General features: G+C 39.0%; 4 protein-coding genes across 8 annotated transcripts in view; 2 read left to right on the forward strand and 2 right to left on the reverse strand.

Annotated features, from left to right (window-relative positions):
* Nucleotides 1–1158: 1158 nt before the first annotated feature.
* On the reverse strand, nt 1159–5444 carry LOC109546728 (26S proteasome non-ATPase regulatory subunit 1). Its single transcript, XM_019917804.2, has 13 exons — nt 5296–5444; nt 4948–5065; nt 4722–4891; nt 4427–4665; nt 3934–4341; nt 3646–3872; nt 3340–3592; nt 3092–3280; nt 2823–3038; nt 2698–2762; nt 2131–2638; nt 1579–2068; nt 1159–1378 (listed from the first exon to the last, which is right to left on the reverse strand). Exons 1-13 carry the CDS (start codon nt 5312–5314, stop codon nt 1308–1310), a joined length of 2973 nt encoding a protein of 990 aa, XP_019773363.1. The 5' UTR covers nt 5315–5444; the 3' UTR covers nt 1159–1307.
* A 4-nt stretch (nt 5445–5448) lies between these two features.
* On the forward strand, nt 5449–6559 carry LOC109546729 (trafficking protein particle complex subunit 4). The gene has a single exon (XM_019917805.2). It carries the CDS (start codon nt 5822–5824, stop codon nt 6473–6475), a length of 654 nt encoding a protein of 217 aa, XP_019773364.1. The 5' UTR covers nt 5449–5821; the 3' UTR covers nt 6476–6559.
* A 1741-nt stretch (nt 6560–8300) lies between these two features.
* On the forward strand, nt 8301–11287 carry LOC109546708 (cell division control protein 6 homolog). Its single transcript, XM_019917782.2, has 3 exons — nt 8301–9266; nt 9376–9542; nt 9597–11287. Exons 1-3 carry the CDS (start codon nt 8652–8654, stop codon nt 10456–10458), a joined length of 1644 nt encoding a protein of 547 aa, XP_019773341.1. The 5' UTR covers nt 8301–8651; the 3' UTR covers nt 10459–11287.
* The window catches only part of LOC109546707 (zinc finger protein 91), a 55777-nt gene continuing 52249 nt past the window's right edge, over nt 11019–14546 (reverse strand). For all 5 annotated transcript variants that reach the window (XM_019917780.2, XM_019917776.2, XM_019917779.2 and 2 more), the window contains one exon: nt 11019–13640. In XM_019917780.2, coding sequence (XP_019773339.2) covers nt 11331–13640 — 2310 coding nt within the window. In that variant the 3' untranslated portion in view covers nt 11019–11330. The remainder of the gene's footprint in view (nt 13641–14546) is intronic.

Raw genomic sequence — 14546 nt, forward strand, 5'->3', positions numbered from 1 at the left:
TTTCGAAGTTCCGATAGAGTTCTATCGGCTTTAAAGGATTACGGTGCTTTAAAACTTCCAGCTTAAAGAGCGTGAAATTTCCTCATGAAAAGGGCTAATTATGCACTTTATCCATCGCCAGTATGTACCTTTAAATTTTTAACGGTTTTTGTATGATTGTTGGTAAATTTCATTTTAAATCAGTATGATATAACTATTTCAGATTGAGAGCTGAACTTTTATACACATTTTACCAATATTTATGGCTACTTTATGAGCGTTAAACTATTTTTTTTGTTCGTACTGTAGAGTCTGGAGGAAAACAACAGTTGCTAATAAAGAGCCTATAAATCGGTATTAGAAAATGTAAATTTTTCTGTTCGTTCAAATCGCTTAATTTGCAAACAATTGACAAAATTTCTTAGAAACGGATTGCTGCCTATCAAAAATCCCATTTACCTCTAATACTACCAAAATTAAGGATTCTAACTAGGAATACCGTTTCTGTGTGTATGTGTGTGTATAGGAAACACTAGCGTTTAAAATGTGCTTACAAATCGCCATTTCCTCTAGTGACTTAAAAGTTAAAGAAAAATGATCCAACAATTTAAAAAAAACTCAAAAAAATATGATACTCTGTACCGCAATCACGGTTTGATTAATCTAATCTATTTCAGTATTTTTGCCTGTTTCTTCTTCAAAAATTTGTTTTTTGGCCCTTGAGCTTAGTTGAGCATGTTCAAACTTCAGTACAAAAGTAATATTCAACGCAAACACGGTCCCTATTAAAAGCACTTTAACAAATTACCTCTAAAGAGATCCAATCCAGGAATATCGACTGGAAAACATACGCACTTTCAGACCCTCCTGCCTGAGATTTTGTAGGACTCCCGCAACTTTCCCGGAGATGTGCAATAAATTAATCGACTTCCAACTAGGCTCCTTGATAAATTAAGTCTTCCTTAATAACGGGAAACTGCAATTTAACATCCTTCCAGGAAACCTTCGCCGTACGACGTGTTTAAGCCAGCCGATAAATGTTTTATTTCCCGTCCGCAAGAGCCACTTATCCCTATTTTAGAAGTAAAAAATTACCTTAATCGGATGGCCATCCTTCCCAAATCGACAAAGAATAGGTATAGCGAATTTTATTGAAATTTGCAATAGGAAGAAAGGATATAGGTAAAAGTGACTTTTAATAATGGATCACGGTATTAATTCACTTAGAGACAGAAAATAAACTATTTTGTAACAAAATGTGAACTAATATGAAAGCAGAACAATGTACGGTTTTAAAACAGGATATAATGAAAATACAGTATGAAACTCTAGTTTTCCACCCATTCAAATGGCTCTGGGGGCTCTGGTTCTTTTTCATCTTCGCCTTTTGGTCCAAACGCTGAAAACAAGATAAATTTCACCCTAATGCCAACAACCTTAATAGGTTTATCAAAAAAACAGAGACAAAACATTCTAAACTAGATAAGCTTCTTTTCAATTCGCTATTTCTTTTATGGAAAACACCGTAACAAAAAGACGAAAATGCACATGATAAATCGTCAAAACTGGCAATAATAAATTGGATAATCGAAGCCTTACCTTGAACTGGTTCAACCAATTCCTCTTGACCAGGCTTCAGATTTCGCACCATAATAATTCCACCAATCGACACATCTTTAAGGGGTACGTATTGGCTGCCTTCATTCAAATTGATCACTTTGAGTTGCTGGCGCATGATGCGCGCGGGATTTTGCAATATTTCGAAACTCGGCTCAGGTTCCTTTTTCTTTTCCTCTTTCTCGTCCTTTTTATCTTTCTCTTTTTTGTCGTCGGTTGCTGTTGAAGTGCTGGGGGCCTTTTTGTCTTCAGTCTTCTTTTCCTCGGCTGCTTTTTTGTCGTCTTTTTCCTCATCGACCTCCATCTTCTCATCCTTGTGCTTGCGCTCGTACTCCCGTTTCCGTTGCCGCGCTGCAATACTGAGAATAGCCGTTTGTACTTTCTCGCGTTCTTCACGCTTCTTCTCCTCCATGGGTGCAGGGTAGGCGTACAGGCTGGGTTTTGCATTCGATTTCAACTCCAACTTAGGCATCTACATTACGAAATGTATTTTAATTTTAACGCCATAAAATCCCAGCGCTTTAATTAACTCACCTTCAACTGCTCGTTCAACCCGATTAAGGCGGTCGGCGTAAAGGCCAAAGCCAAGCAGTGAGACAGTGGGAACCAGTACCAATACTGCGTGAAGACCAACGTACCAACAACTGCTAACATGTTCGTATGACCAGTCCTGGATTGCAAGGACAGAGTCACATTTCTTCCGCCGGCATCGATAATGCCCTGTGCTAAGATCGCGCCGAACTTAGCCATAACATCCTCATGTTTGTTCGCTATAACCTGAGCATATGTTTGACGGAAGAATGTGACTTTAGGGCAAGTTTGCTCGGTCTGTTGGATCAAGATCATTGCCGAAGCGATTAGAGCACCTTGACGAACAAAGTTAACGGGATCGAACATAACCATCGGCTCTAAGAGGGCAATGGCCTCGCGCAAGCCTGTACCGGCACAAGCGATTCCCAAAGCCATCGCAGCCCCGTAACGCACATGGGGATTATAGGATTCGGCCAAAAGGGAAACGACGCTGGGACATTGTTCGGGCGTTCTAAAATTAATACACCAATAATCAGTTAATGGGGGATCGTGGAAATCAAAGTAACTCACCTGAACAAAAGAAAACCTAAAGCTGTAACTGCCGCCCGTCGCACGTCGTCATTGACATCAGAAACCTTAAATAAAAAAGTCCCATTTCAGAACACCCACAAAGAGCTTTCAGCAATAAAACTTACAGCAACATGAAGCAGCTTCCGAATGGCCTGGTTGTGGCCTGTTCCACAATACGCCATAGCAATCGTGTACATTCCAGAACGACGTAAAATTGGGTCTTTATCGTCAGTCAAGTGTTTAATCAGCGGCTCAGCCTCCTCAAGACGACCGTACATGTTGAACGAGATGCCGACTGCAAGACCGCGAAGAATTTTCTCGTGTTGACTCTCTTGCGCATACTACAAGTGAAAATACTTAGTACCGGTATTAATTGGCAATTGCGACTACTTACAGCAACCATATCTTCGATGGCTGGTGTATTTCTGGCGCCCAACATCACCATGCCCATTGCAATGCCAGCAGCTTCGCCGGTATTCGCATCATCTTGATATAAATTGAACTTGAGCTGTTCATAGACGTCTTGCCTATGCGTTCCCATAGCCGCTAGACCCAAGCCCAGACAACCTCCATGTCTAACCATCTGAAACAAACCACATTCTCAAGACTTCATTGCTTTAAGAACCACTGGGCGTGTTTTACCTCATTTTGGGCATCTTTCAACTGCCCCAGTAGGTAGTCAATGATATTGGCTCCATGATTCGCGTGGATGAGCCCTAACGCATAAAGACCGCCACCCTCTGAATACCCTGAACTAGGACCGACTTCCTTGGGCAAATAGCTCTGCATGAGGACGAGGGCTTCATTTTCATGTCCCCGATGAATTACACCTAAGGAGGCTGTTGCCGTTAGCTTGGCCCAATTTGTGGCTCTTCCCAGCCATTCCAGATTATCCCTAAGTATATTTCGATGAGCATCAAATAAAAATGAACGCGGGATAGAACTGACCTGAGAAACTGGTCACTGGTAGTTCCGCTGTGCATAAAAGCATTGGCGATCACAGTTGCCGTATGGCAGATACTAACTCGCACAGTCTCTTTTGTTTGTTTGAGAATTAGCAAATCTGCATGATTTGAACGAATCAAAAACTGCAAATGCAATTCTATTGAAACCTCCCCTGACAGAATGGTGTGCAATTTTTTCAGTCTGTCGTGATGTTCTCGGTCTTTTGGACTCTGCAAATAAGAAAAGTTCATTGAACATTCGTCTAACAGCCACATATTTATTTCCACTCACCAAACTATCCAGTGTGGGTAGCTCCACTTTCGGTTTTGGCTCAGCAGCCGACTCATCAGACGCTTCCTCATCAACGCTTGCCGCATCATCCAGTTTAACTAGCGGCTTAGTTTCCAGCAAGCCGGGGATGGGAGCAGTTTCTCTTAAAGCGACCAAAACCCTCTCGAGAAACTGTTGCGTTGCAGATTCATAAAGATCAAAGGCGATTTGATAGGCCATCAACTGGTTTTCTTCGGTGCTTTGCACCAGTTTACCGAGAATTACGGCGACATAATCTGGATCCTCGAGGAAAATAAGGCACTGGCACATATTCACGTAGTCAGGAGTTGCCAAGCTGCGATATAGACCGACTAGAGAACGCAGTACTATATTTCGAAAGGCTCGATTTTGAATCAGGCTCATTGCTACCTGTAAGAAATAATAACAATGGAATGCCGATGTTGTAAATGTAATATTAAAAATGCCTAAAAAAATACGGAACATAGTTATTTACTTGGAATGCGTATCCCAGCATGCTGATTACATCGTCTGACTGTGTGATGGCCGATTGAAAAATATCCATTCTTCTTGTCTCCAAAGCCAGCCCCATAGCTTGACGGTATTGACCATCATCTAAACATCTCTGAAACATTCTATTAACGATGGCTTCCAGTCGGGGATCGATGGGCTTTGTGTCGGGTACACGATCTGCCAACGCAATTCTCTGTAGCGTGTAGTAATCAATGCATTTGGCTAAAAATTCAATTCATTAATCCACTGCTACTGAACCAGAGAAAGAACGAGCTTACACAAGGTGGTTTCCACATATTCAGTGCGGGCATTCACGTCGAAAAGCTCACCAGCACCTAGAGCGTAAGTAAGGGAGTCTTCGAATGACCCCAAGTGATAGTAAACTTTGCTGGCTACAAGGGCGGCCAACTGGTGCTGTTGGAAGACTTTGTCTTCATGCAAGATTTCTCTAAAATACCGCAAATGTTTAATGCTAGTCAGGCTTATTCGTTACTGGGCACCTACATCTTTTCAATTGCTTCGGAAATTTCAGGCCAGAATTCATCGACAATCGTATTCAGCTTGTTCAAGGCGAATATTTTCAGCTCAGGTCGAGGCTCCTCTAAGAGGGAGATGACCCCGGCTGAAACACAACAAACATCTCTATATTTTGTTTAAACGCGCTTTCAAGTAACTGCATGATAGAAGGGTGGCCATGTAGAGCTTGGTTGATACAATTTGTACCGGTTTCAAGAAAAATCAATGAGTTTAGCAATAAAAACAAATATATTTTCTTGCAAGTCACATACATTGGCTAACCGTTTCTGGGCGAAATGGAACATATTAGCGATTTGAATGTATCAGAAAACTTACCAGCAGACGTGATATTCATGTTTCTCAAATTAATCCCTACAATTGCTCAAGAGAAAACGATTCGTAAAGTAATTTGCTATTTTCAAGTTTAATGATGACTGACTAATTTGCTTAGAGCTTTGACGTTAGCAGTCAAAGTCAAACCATGGCAATTGACGTAAAAATGAGTGCGTTTAATAATAATTTGCAATAAAACTGAAGTGGTTAAGTTTTATTGTGCCAAAGTGCATGAAAAAACAGGCCAATTTTATCGAAATAGGTCTATTGCCAAAAAAAAGTTCCAGAGGTGTTTTGTGGTGGGGACACGTGTTATACTCCATGTCCATGTACGGTTATTACCGTGCGATTGGCCGCCCTGTTTAGAATATTGAGAACATATGATTTTGACAAACCAATTATTGTCAACATTGTAAGATCTGTTTAGAAAAATTTGTATTTAGTTTTTCATAAAACAAGTAAATGCTGTTCAACTCAAACTCAACACTCAAATATTAGCGTGAAAGTGCACCAACCCGCAGGTAGAAGAATGGTTATTTACTGTATTTACATAGTATCAAAGTCAGGAGGTTTAATTTTCAACTACGATCACAATGTACCAAAAGTGGAAAATGAACGAAAATTCACTTATCCTCTGGATATTCGACTAAACTACGAAAACAAAAAGGTTTCCGTACACTTTGGACAGCGCGATGGAATTAATGTGGGTCATGTTCTAACCGCGGTGAATGGAATGCCTGTAACTGGAAGGCAATTGGATGATGGAAGAGATGCAAAGGACGTGCTTGAAAGCAAGGAGAGTTACCCCTTAACCCTCAAGTTCAGCCGCCCTAAGATGACCACGAACGAGAAAATATTCCTGGCCAGCATGTTCTACCCCCTGTTTGCCATAGCGAGTCAGTTGAGTCCAGAGCCGAAGTGTTCTGGCATCGAAGTGCTGAAAGGAGACACTTTCAAGCTGCATTGCTTCCAAACTTTGACAGGAGTGAAAATTATGACTGTAGTGGACAGAAACCAAATCGGTGCTGAAGTGTTTCTAAAGCGGGTTTACGAACTCTATGCAGATTACGCTCTGAAAAACCCTTTTTACTCTTTGGAGATGCCGATTAGGTGTGAGCTCTTTGATACAAACTTGAAAGCAATGCTGGAACAAATCGACAAAAGTGGAATTGCCAGCATATAAGTTCCACAAAACATTATTATTATTGCTTCGAAGCCCTCAAAGCATTCAACGTAGTAAGGAAAAGAATACACAACATTTTTCACATTTTGTATTTTTTTTAATCCACGCTGCAAACATTTTCAGGTGGGATTTTGAACTTTTACAATGAAATGCATTTTACGAGTCCATAACTTTTACGAATGTCATCAGGGTCGAAAAATCAGCACGCTTAAAATACCTGCAACAAAATAAAATATATTAGCATTACGATCACTTGTTACATGAACATGCCGTACATTAAAGGCCGCTAAAGAATCTTTTAGAAAGAAGAAAGAAACAGCCCCAAAAGTTATAATAACAAGTTATTGAGCTGTTTTGCGATCTTTGTCCATCTGAGCTAATGAAAATAGCTAGACGGGTGGAGTCACAAGATAATTTGCCCTGTTTTACATATATCTGGCACTTTAGAAAAAATACCACATTATTAAGTAAAATGGGGCACTTATACCATTACACATCAGATAATATATTGGTTAATTTGTGAAACTGCAAACAGAATATTCAAATTTAACTGTTGAAAGCATTTTTGAAAACGATAATTTAACTTTTACTCGTGTAAATGAATAAACAGTATTAGCAAAGTTGTGGCTTGCTACACTGCACCACGTGCTGCATTTACAGACTTATTTAAAATGTGAATATTTTGCGGTTTTCGTCACACCTTATACACTAAAACATGTGCTATATAATACAGTTTTTACTTACATTTAGGAAGAAAATGTCCTTCCTACTTGGACCTCGCACGCATCTTCCTGCGCTTCCGCTTTAGCCTACGCATACGCTTCTTACGCCACTGAAAGGAAACACATTAATTAATACACGAGAAACGTAACCACGTTTTCAAAAATACGTTTCGCATATCAAAAAAGCATTTTGAGCCATTGGAAGTGCTGAAAACGATTGTAGTAATTAAAACATGCTGCAAGTGTGCTTTTAAACCACAATAAGGCAAAAATTGTCGAAAGCGCCAACACGATTTACAAACGCGGAGACATTTAAAGGCAACTAGTTTACTTAAAAAATCACGAAATTGATACACAAAACCAAAAAATACAAATGAAATTTACCTTCGCTCTCATCTTAGAGCTGTTTGGAAAAGTCTAGTTTTTGAAAAACTAGAGGATTTCCTAAATAACAGCCGATTTCGTACTGGACGACTTCGAAGACGAGAATAGAATGATGGCTAGAGGCCGGAAGAAGTGGAAACGCCAACTCGCTAAAGCTAGTGGCGCCACTGCCATGTTGCCAAAATTCAACAATTGCGATTCAATATAGCTGTGATACTAGTCAATAACGAATAAATAACGTTTAACTTTAAAGTTTGCGTCAAATAATTATAATTGCATAGAAAACAAATGACGTATATAACAAGTCATTTAATTCGCGGAAGCAAAAACAAATTGCTTAAACAACGTCACGGTTTTCGTTCAAGAATATAACTTTTTATTTGTAGCTAAATGAGCAATTCGAAAATTAGCTGCAAAATGTACCTGATTTTTTAAAAATTTCAGTTGAAAGTTATAATTTAATTTAAACAGCCGCACCCAATTGTACTAAAATCACAGAACACCTCTGAACCCTGGTAAATAAGAATTTGACGTTCAATGGCTTCCGGTCAAATTAAGTTCACTTCGTTGAAAGCGGTGTCTAAATTTCCTACATTTATCGTCTAGTAGAGTGTATATAGGTTTTATATATTAAATGAACCTTTATTAAAACATTTGCCTTGGATAGTTTTCTTCAAAAAAGCTAATCTGAAAAGCGAGGGAAAATTCAATATGTAGGTCACCCCTTTGCCAAGTGGTCAGTTTATTCAGAGTCGAGCTAATTGAAAAATCATTAAAAGAATTTGCTATCTAAACAAACAAAATATTCCACCAAGTATATCTCTCTAGTAAAGGCTCACATTGACATTTAATTAATGGACATAGAAAATCGTAAAACTCCTTGAGCATATTTTTCACTTTGGAAGTAAGCCAAGAAAAAATTAGTACACTTTGCAACCACGTACCACATGTTTAGTGTTTACATGTAGTTGTAGGTTATAAGTCATAAAACAACAATTATTAAATAGCTTTGTGCAGCAGTTTTAACACAGCAACAAAATTCTAGTGCATAGAACGATATAAACTCGTAAATGGCCTCTTCGACAAGACTGACACGATCCTCGGCCCGAAAATTGATGACGAAAAAAGCAGACTCATTAAAGAGCCCCACCTCAGAACATAAGGGCTGTAGTCTTAGAAATGAAGCAGCGGTTACTTTTCCTAAAGCTGCAGATCTACAAAAGACTCCGACGAAGCATAAAGCCAGCTGCGAGGTCGAATATGGTTACATCAGTTCAGTCACTCCTCCGAAACAGACAAGAACCCATGCCACTGATGTTGATAGCGTAAAAACCCCAAGTTCACTGTTTAAAAACCTCTCCTTGAAAAGTCCGGTAAAAAAGCCGAGGAGCACGAATACGAAAAAAAGCTTGTTCGAAGCATGTAACCAAGAGGAAGGCGTTGAAAAGCTGGAAAATGAGGCTGCTGAGCAGCTTGAAAAGCCGAAAACTCAGTATCAAAATGCCAGACGCGCTCTACATAGTCAGACTCCCACAGACATGCCAGGCAGGGAAAAGGAAATTGAGGACATTAGGAATTTTATAGAAGAGCATATAGAAAATGGCACCTCCGGGTCGATTTATATTAGCGGCCCTCCAGGGACTGGCAAAACAGCATCTTTGAATTTAATTCTGGAAGACAAAGGCGTAAGTAGTTAATTAGTCGAAATAGTAATTAAATCACTTCTAGGAGTTGCTTTTATGCCATTTCTCATAGTGTCCTTTGTAATTACAACATCAAATTGAATTTTTACAGATTTCCTCACTAATTCAGAAGATCTATATCAACTGTACGAGCATAAAATCAGCAACATCAGTGTATTCAAGATTAAATAAAGAACTGTGTATCAAAGTGAATGGAAAATCTGAAAAAGACAATCTATCTGCCTTTGAAAGGTATTTGAAGAAAAAGCACAAACCGATGTAAGTAGCAAATGTGTGTACTTCTGCCATAATTCAACATGTGAATTTTTGCAGATTGATTGTGTTAGATGAAATTGACCAATTGGAAACCAAGAACCATTCAATTCTCTATACAATATTTGAATGGCCGTCCAGATTGGATTCGAAAATTATTTTAGTCGGTATTGCCAATGCCTTAGACTTAACTGATCGGACACTCCCCAGGCTGCAGGCTCGATGCGACCTCAAACCGAAGCTCTTGCATTTTGCCCCATACACTAAAGAACAAATAGTCTGCATTTTCACTTCGCGTTTAAAGGCAGCAGGAGTTTTTGAAGTTTTTTCTTCTGTCGCCATCCAGATGCTTGCAGGTAAGGTAGCTTCTATATCGGGCGACGTGCGTCGAGCACTTGATATCGGGCGACGAGTGGTAGAACTCATTGACGAAAACAAAACAAGCGATATTTTGAAATCGGTAGAGAATTTCACTGCTGACCTCAAACCAACAGAAAATGGCACAAAAAAGGTCAACCTACAAGAAGTTGTAAGTGTGTTAAATAACGTTTATGGTACCACGCAAAATCTAACTGTGGATAGTGAGGAAGCCTTTCCTTTGCAGCAAAAAATTATCATCTGCACGCTACTTTTAATGCGTAGAAAAGCCAAGAACAAGGACATAACAGTGGGAAGGCTTCATGAAGTGTATTCGCGAGTGTGTAAGAAGCGGAATGTCACAGCAGTAGATCAGGCTGAGTTTGCGGGTCTGTGCGATTTGATTGAGACCAAAGGAATTATCAGAGTGATAAGGAAAAAGGAGCCAAGAATGCACAAAGTGTCGCTAGAGTGGAATGAAAACGAGGTTTCTGATGCTCTTAAAGACAAACAGTTAATGTCGACAATTTTGGACGATGAGTCTTGCCTAGTCGGCAATTTGTAAAAATCTGGAGGCAAATTTATATTTTTATTTGTACGCGAACAGTTTTAGAATGTGACTACAATTATGATAATTTGATTGCTTAGTTTTATTAATTTAATTTTATTGATGAAATTTTAAAAAAATGTGAACGCTTTTTGTTTTATTGGTGATGTTCACTACGTGACTGCCCAAAAGTTTTATGTGCGTTTTGGTGTTTTTCTGCAGAAGTAGAAGCAGAAGAAATTGTTTTATCTTTACATAAAATATTTTCCTTAAATCAAATTAAATTACTTATTTTCTTAAGATCGCTGGAGATTTTATTTTAGCTTTTTTGTTATTGACTCAATGTGGTATTTTAAGATATTTTTTGACAGTGGAATTTTTTTAACCCATCACGCGGCCGGTAAACACAGTATTTTCTTGTAGAATCAGCACATTCTGTTCAATCCTAGAAATGTGGCGCGCAAATATTTTACACTCTGTATATGGTAAGTCTTGCGGGATTTTTTTGGTTATTTTATGTTTTGTAAATATATGATAACACGCTGTTTTGGGTTTGTAGATACAAGAAAAAAACGTAATTTCGGTAACTCATTTATTTTTATCTGTAAACAATAAACAACAAGATTATGGCAAATTTTGGCATTAAATGCTTTGGCATTAAAACCCATCTAAAGAAAAATTAATACTCCGTCGAGCAAAACATAAGTATATACATGAAGTGGTAATTATAATATAATACTACAAATACGATTATCTTCTAGTGCTACCATAGTGTGAAAATACTTTGTAAAAATACCTCTATTCTATGACTAAAAGGCAAACATTGTTAATATATGTATATTATTTATTTAAGTTATTTACCTGATAAAGTATCATCACTAGAAGTCTGACTAATTTACTTCCATTTCAAAATTAGTTTTCTCTACTTTTAAATCACTAACATCTTTCTTAACAGCTAAGTCCCCAGTTTGTACATCTAATAATTGCGTTTCACCTTTATTATTATTAAATTTCTCTTCCTTCTTGATCCAGTCCAAAGACTGGCCACTGCTTTCCTCGAAAATAACATGTTCGTCTTCATCCTTATCTAAGTGGGAGGAGGTTAATTTTAAGTTATCACATATCATGTAACCATTCAAGTGGTTGGATTTATTTGGTACAAAATGTAACTTTTCGTGGTCTCTCGAAACATTGGCCTGTGGCACGGAGTAATCACAGTGTTCGCAAGAGTAGGTACTTTTCACGCCAGACACACATTCGTGTCGTTTTAAGTGGTTGTCCAGGCAATCTTTCCGCCCAATTGCATAAGGACAATACGGACAGAGGAAAGACTTTTTCTCTTCTCCAGTGGAAGATGAAACATGATTTTGGAGGGTATCATCCATTGGGTTTTCTGCCACACTCAATTCCTTTTTAACGTCATCGGTTGCCACTTCCATCGCTTCGTCTCCTTCATCAATATCTTCACTTTCGTTTGCTGTTTTCTTCGCAGCATGAGCATCATCACTGAACTTATGCTCCTTTAAATGTTGGGCAAACCTATGGCTGTGCTGAACCGAATAGTCGCAATGTTCGCAATTATATCGTTGCTTCGACCCATGCAATGCCAGGTGGGCGTTGTATTGATCGCGTTTTTCAAAAGCACTGGGGCATTTGTGACATTTATATCTTTTCTCCTTCATTATTCCATTTTTTATATGGGGTTGGTAGATGAAATCCGGATTTCCATGCCTAAACTCTGCAAACTGGCGATCGGGCGTTTTTCGCTTGCCTTGATTGTCTTCGGCATTCAGTTCTGTTTTTATACCTTGAGCCAGTTGCCTCTGCTGCGCCTCAGATCGCTGTTGGAACAAGTCCGTTCCGGATAATGGCACTGTCGTAGTCGATTTCAAGGGTTTGCTGAGGAAGGATGCTAAAATATTATTTCTTTGATCTTCTGAAACGCCCCAAATCACCTCGTCGTTCGAAGAATCTTTCGCCTTCACGTTCGGTTCCGGATGAGAAGGACTGGTTGAATGCAGTTGCCTCAACTTCTTCGTTCTGTCTTGATATTCTGACGTATGTACCTGTAGGTGCGAAGTTAAATAGTGCTCGTTGTCTGCAGCATAACTGCAATGATCGCACTTGAAGTCCAATTCGGAGTTGTGGAATTGGCCGTGGATGTTAAATTCGGTTTCTTTGAGGAATCTGGCGGGGCAGTGTTTGCAAAAGTGAATCAATTCTTCCGTTGAGTCAACCTCCTCCATCTCCACTTCCAGGAATTGAGATGTGTCGATTCCTTCTGCTACTGAACTGAGGGCTTTAGTGAGTTCGGTAATTTGCTCTTCGTCAGACTTGGTTAGATCTACTAGACAGTGCACAACCCCGTACAGGCCCTGATGCACTTTCGAATGGGAAGAAAGCACTCCTGCATTGTTGCACACGTAGTTGCATTCGGTACATCGGTGTTCGATATCACTAATTCTGGTCGAGGATGGAATTTTCTCTCGCGTACTGTGCATTTTTTCATGCTCGTGAATATTGACCTTCCTCAAATTGATGTGAGGGCAGTACCTGCATTTGAACATCTTTGAAAACTTCCCGTCCTTTGAAACCCATACTAGTGGAATATCAGGAAATTGAGACGAATCCATATAGGACTGTGTTGCAGCAGGCTCTAAATCATCGCTCATCTCTCCTAGATCGACAGCATCTCCACTCAGCTTGGAAGGGGACACGCTAATCCCGTGCACTTTGAGATGTTGGTGCAACAGGTGCTTTTTGCTCACATTATAGGAACAGTAATTGCACGTATACTGTCCGCCTCTATCCTTATGAAACTGCCTATGATGCATGAACTGGGACTTGGAATTCGTATCATAAGGACAAAGGCCGCAGCGAAACTTTTTACTTTCGGAGTCACTGGATATGGCCGTATGCAATCTCAAATGTTCGTAAAACTCATTTTCGTCAACAGTTCCATACTGGCAAACATTACAACTGAAGGCGTCTTCAGGTGGCTGCATGTGGCCGGCCAAGTGTTGCTCGAACCAATCCTGATTGTCGTTGCTGTAGGGGCAGAAGGTGCATTTGAAGGAGCCGGTTTGAATCACTTCGATGTCGTCTGGTTCGTCTAGTTGCTCATCGATTTCGATTTTTTCCTGTCCGTTCTTAGTGCTTACCACTCTGATATCGCCGTTGTGCTTCAATCTGCAATGTCGCTGAAACAAACAAATCTCATAAGTATTCAGTTTTTTCGTTACGAAGATGCGAAAGAAGCGTTTCAAACTGAGCAGTCGAGTCCAAGAAGCAGGCAGTTCTTTTTACTACTAACAAAGTGATTTGTGTTTGATGTGTTTCCAGCCATTTATCAAGTTAGTGTCGCTTCAATAAATGTCCCTCAATATAATTTGTAATTTTACAAACACGGAATTAAGGGCGTGGGCTTGATAATTGCATGGAATATATCCCATTGTGCAAATATGCTTGGTAAATATACATTTCTCTTCGGTCTTGTCAGCAGTTTCCAGAAAAACACGAGAATCGAACTAATATATTTGTTTCACTTTCGTCTTTCATTTGAATAGTTTTTTCTAGAAAATATGTCCCGTATTTATTATTATATTTATTTCTATATTATATTGTAAAAATGGGATGAAAAATTGTAAAAAAACGAAGCGTCTTTCCCTAAAATCTAGTGCCACTTTCAACAAAACACACCGTTAGCAGAGCAGCTTAATATAGTGGGACGCTCTGTATATTTGGATCAAAAATCCCAATTTACAGTTTCACTGTTTTCCAAATGTCCCGCTTTATATTTTTTGTGGTGTAAAATGCATATGAAAGCAAGTTTACAAAAAAAACAAATATAATTTTTGCAAGAAACTTAATGTTGCTACTGATTGTAAATCGATTTTAACTTAATTTTAAGAGTTTTTACTGAAGAAAATGCCACTATGTGGTATGGTTTACTCTTTCTTTGCATCACCAGTTTCTTAAACTTGGACGGGAAAGCCCGTATAAAATGTAAATATTTGAATACAAAAATAGAGAAAAACTGACAAAATATTAGAGAATAACATTTTTAGGCAGAAAAATGGGTATAACTGGAAATTAGCACATTATAA

The sequence above is a fragment of the Dendroctonus ponderosae genome, unplaced genomic scaffold (genome assembly GCF_020466585.1).
Source record: "Dendroctonus ponderosae isolate FM_Combo_2020 unplaced genomic scaffold, Dpon_F_20191213v2 Dpon_F_20191213_3, whole genome shotgun sequence".
In the NCBI taxonomy this organism is placed as follows: Eukaryota; Metazoa; Arthropoda; class Insecta; order Coleoptera; family Curculionidae; genus Dendroctonus; species Dendroctonus ponderosae.

What these genes read in the sequence shown, in the direction of transcription:
- LOC109546729 (XM_019917805.2), top strand. Translation starts at nt 5,822, where the DNA reads ATGGTTATTTACTGTATTTACATAGTATCAAAGTCAGGAGGTTTAATT.
- LOC109546728 (XM_019917804.2), bottom strand. An exon ending in TGCTGGGATACGCATTCCAA is followed by an intron (nt 4,342 to 4,426) that starts GTAAATAACTAT and finishes TATTTCTTACAG; the next exon opens with GTAGCAATGAGCCTGATTCA. An exon ending in GGTTGAACGAGCAGTTGAAG is followed by an intron (nt 2,069 to 2,130) that starts GTGAGTTAATTA and finishes TTCGTAATGTAG; the next exon opens with ATGCCTAAGTTGGAGTTGAA.
- LOC109546708 (XM_019917782.2), top strand. Translation starts at nt 8,652, where the DNA reads ATGGCCTCTTCGACAAGACTGACACGATCCTCGGCCCGAAAATTGATG. An exon ending in TAATTCTGGAAGACAAAGGC is followed by an intron (nt 9,267 to 9,375) that starts GTAAGTAGTTAA and finishes GAATTTTTACAG; the next exon opens with ATTTCCTCACTAATTCAGAA. An exon ending in AAGAAAAAGCACAAACCGAT is followed by an intron (nt 9,543 to 9,596) that starts GTAAGTAGCAAA and finishes GAATTTTTGCAG; the next exon opens with ATTGATTGTGTTAGATGAAA.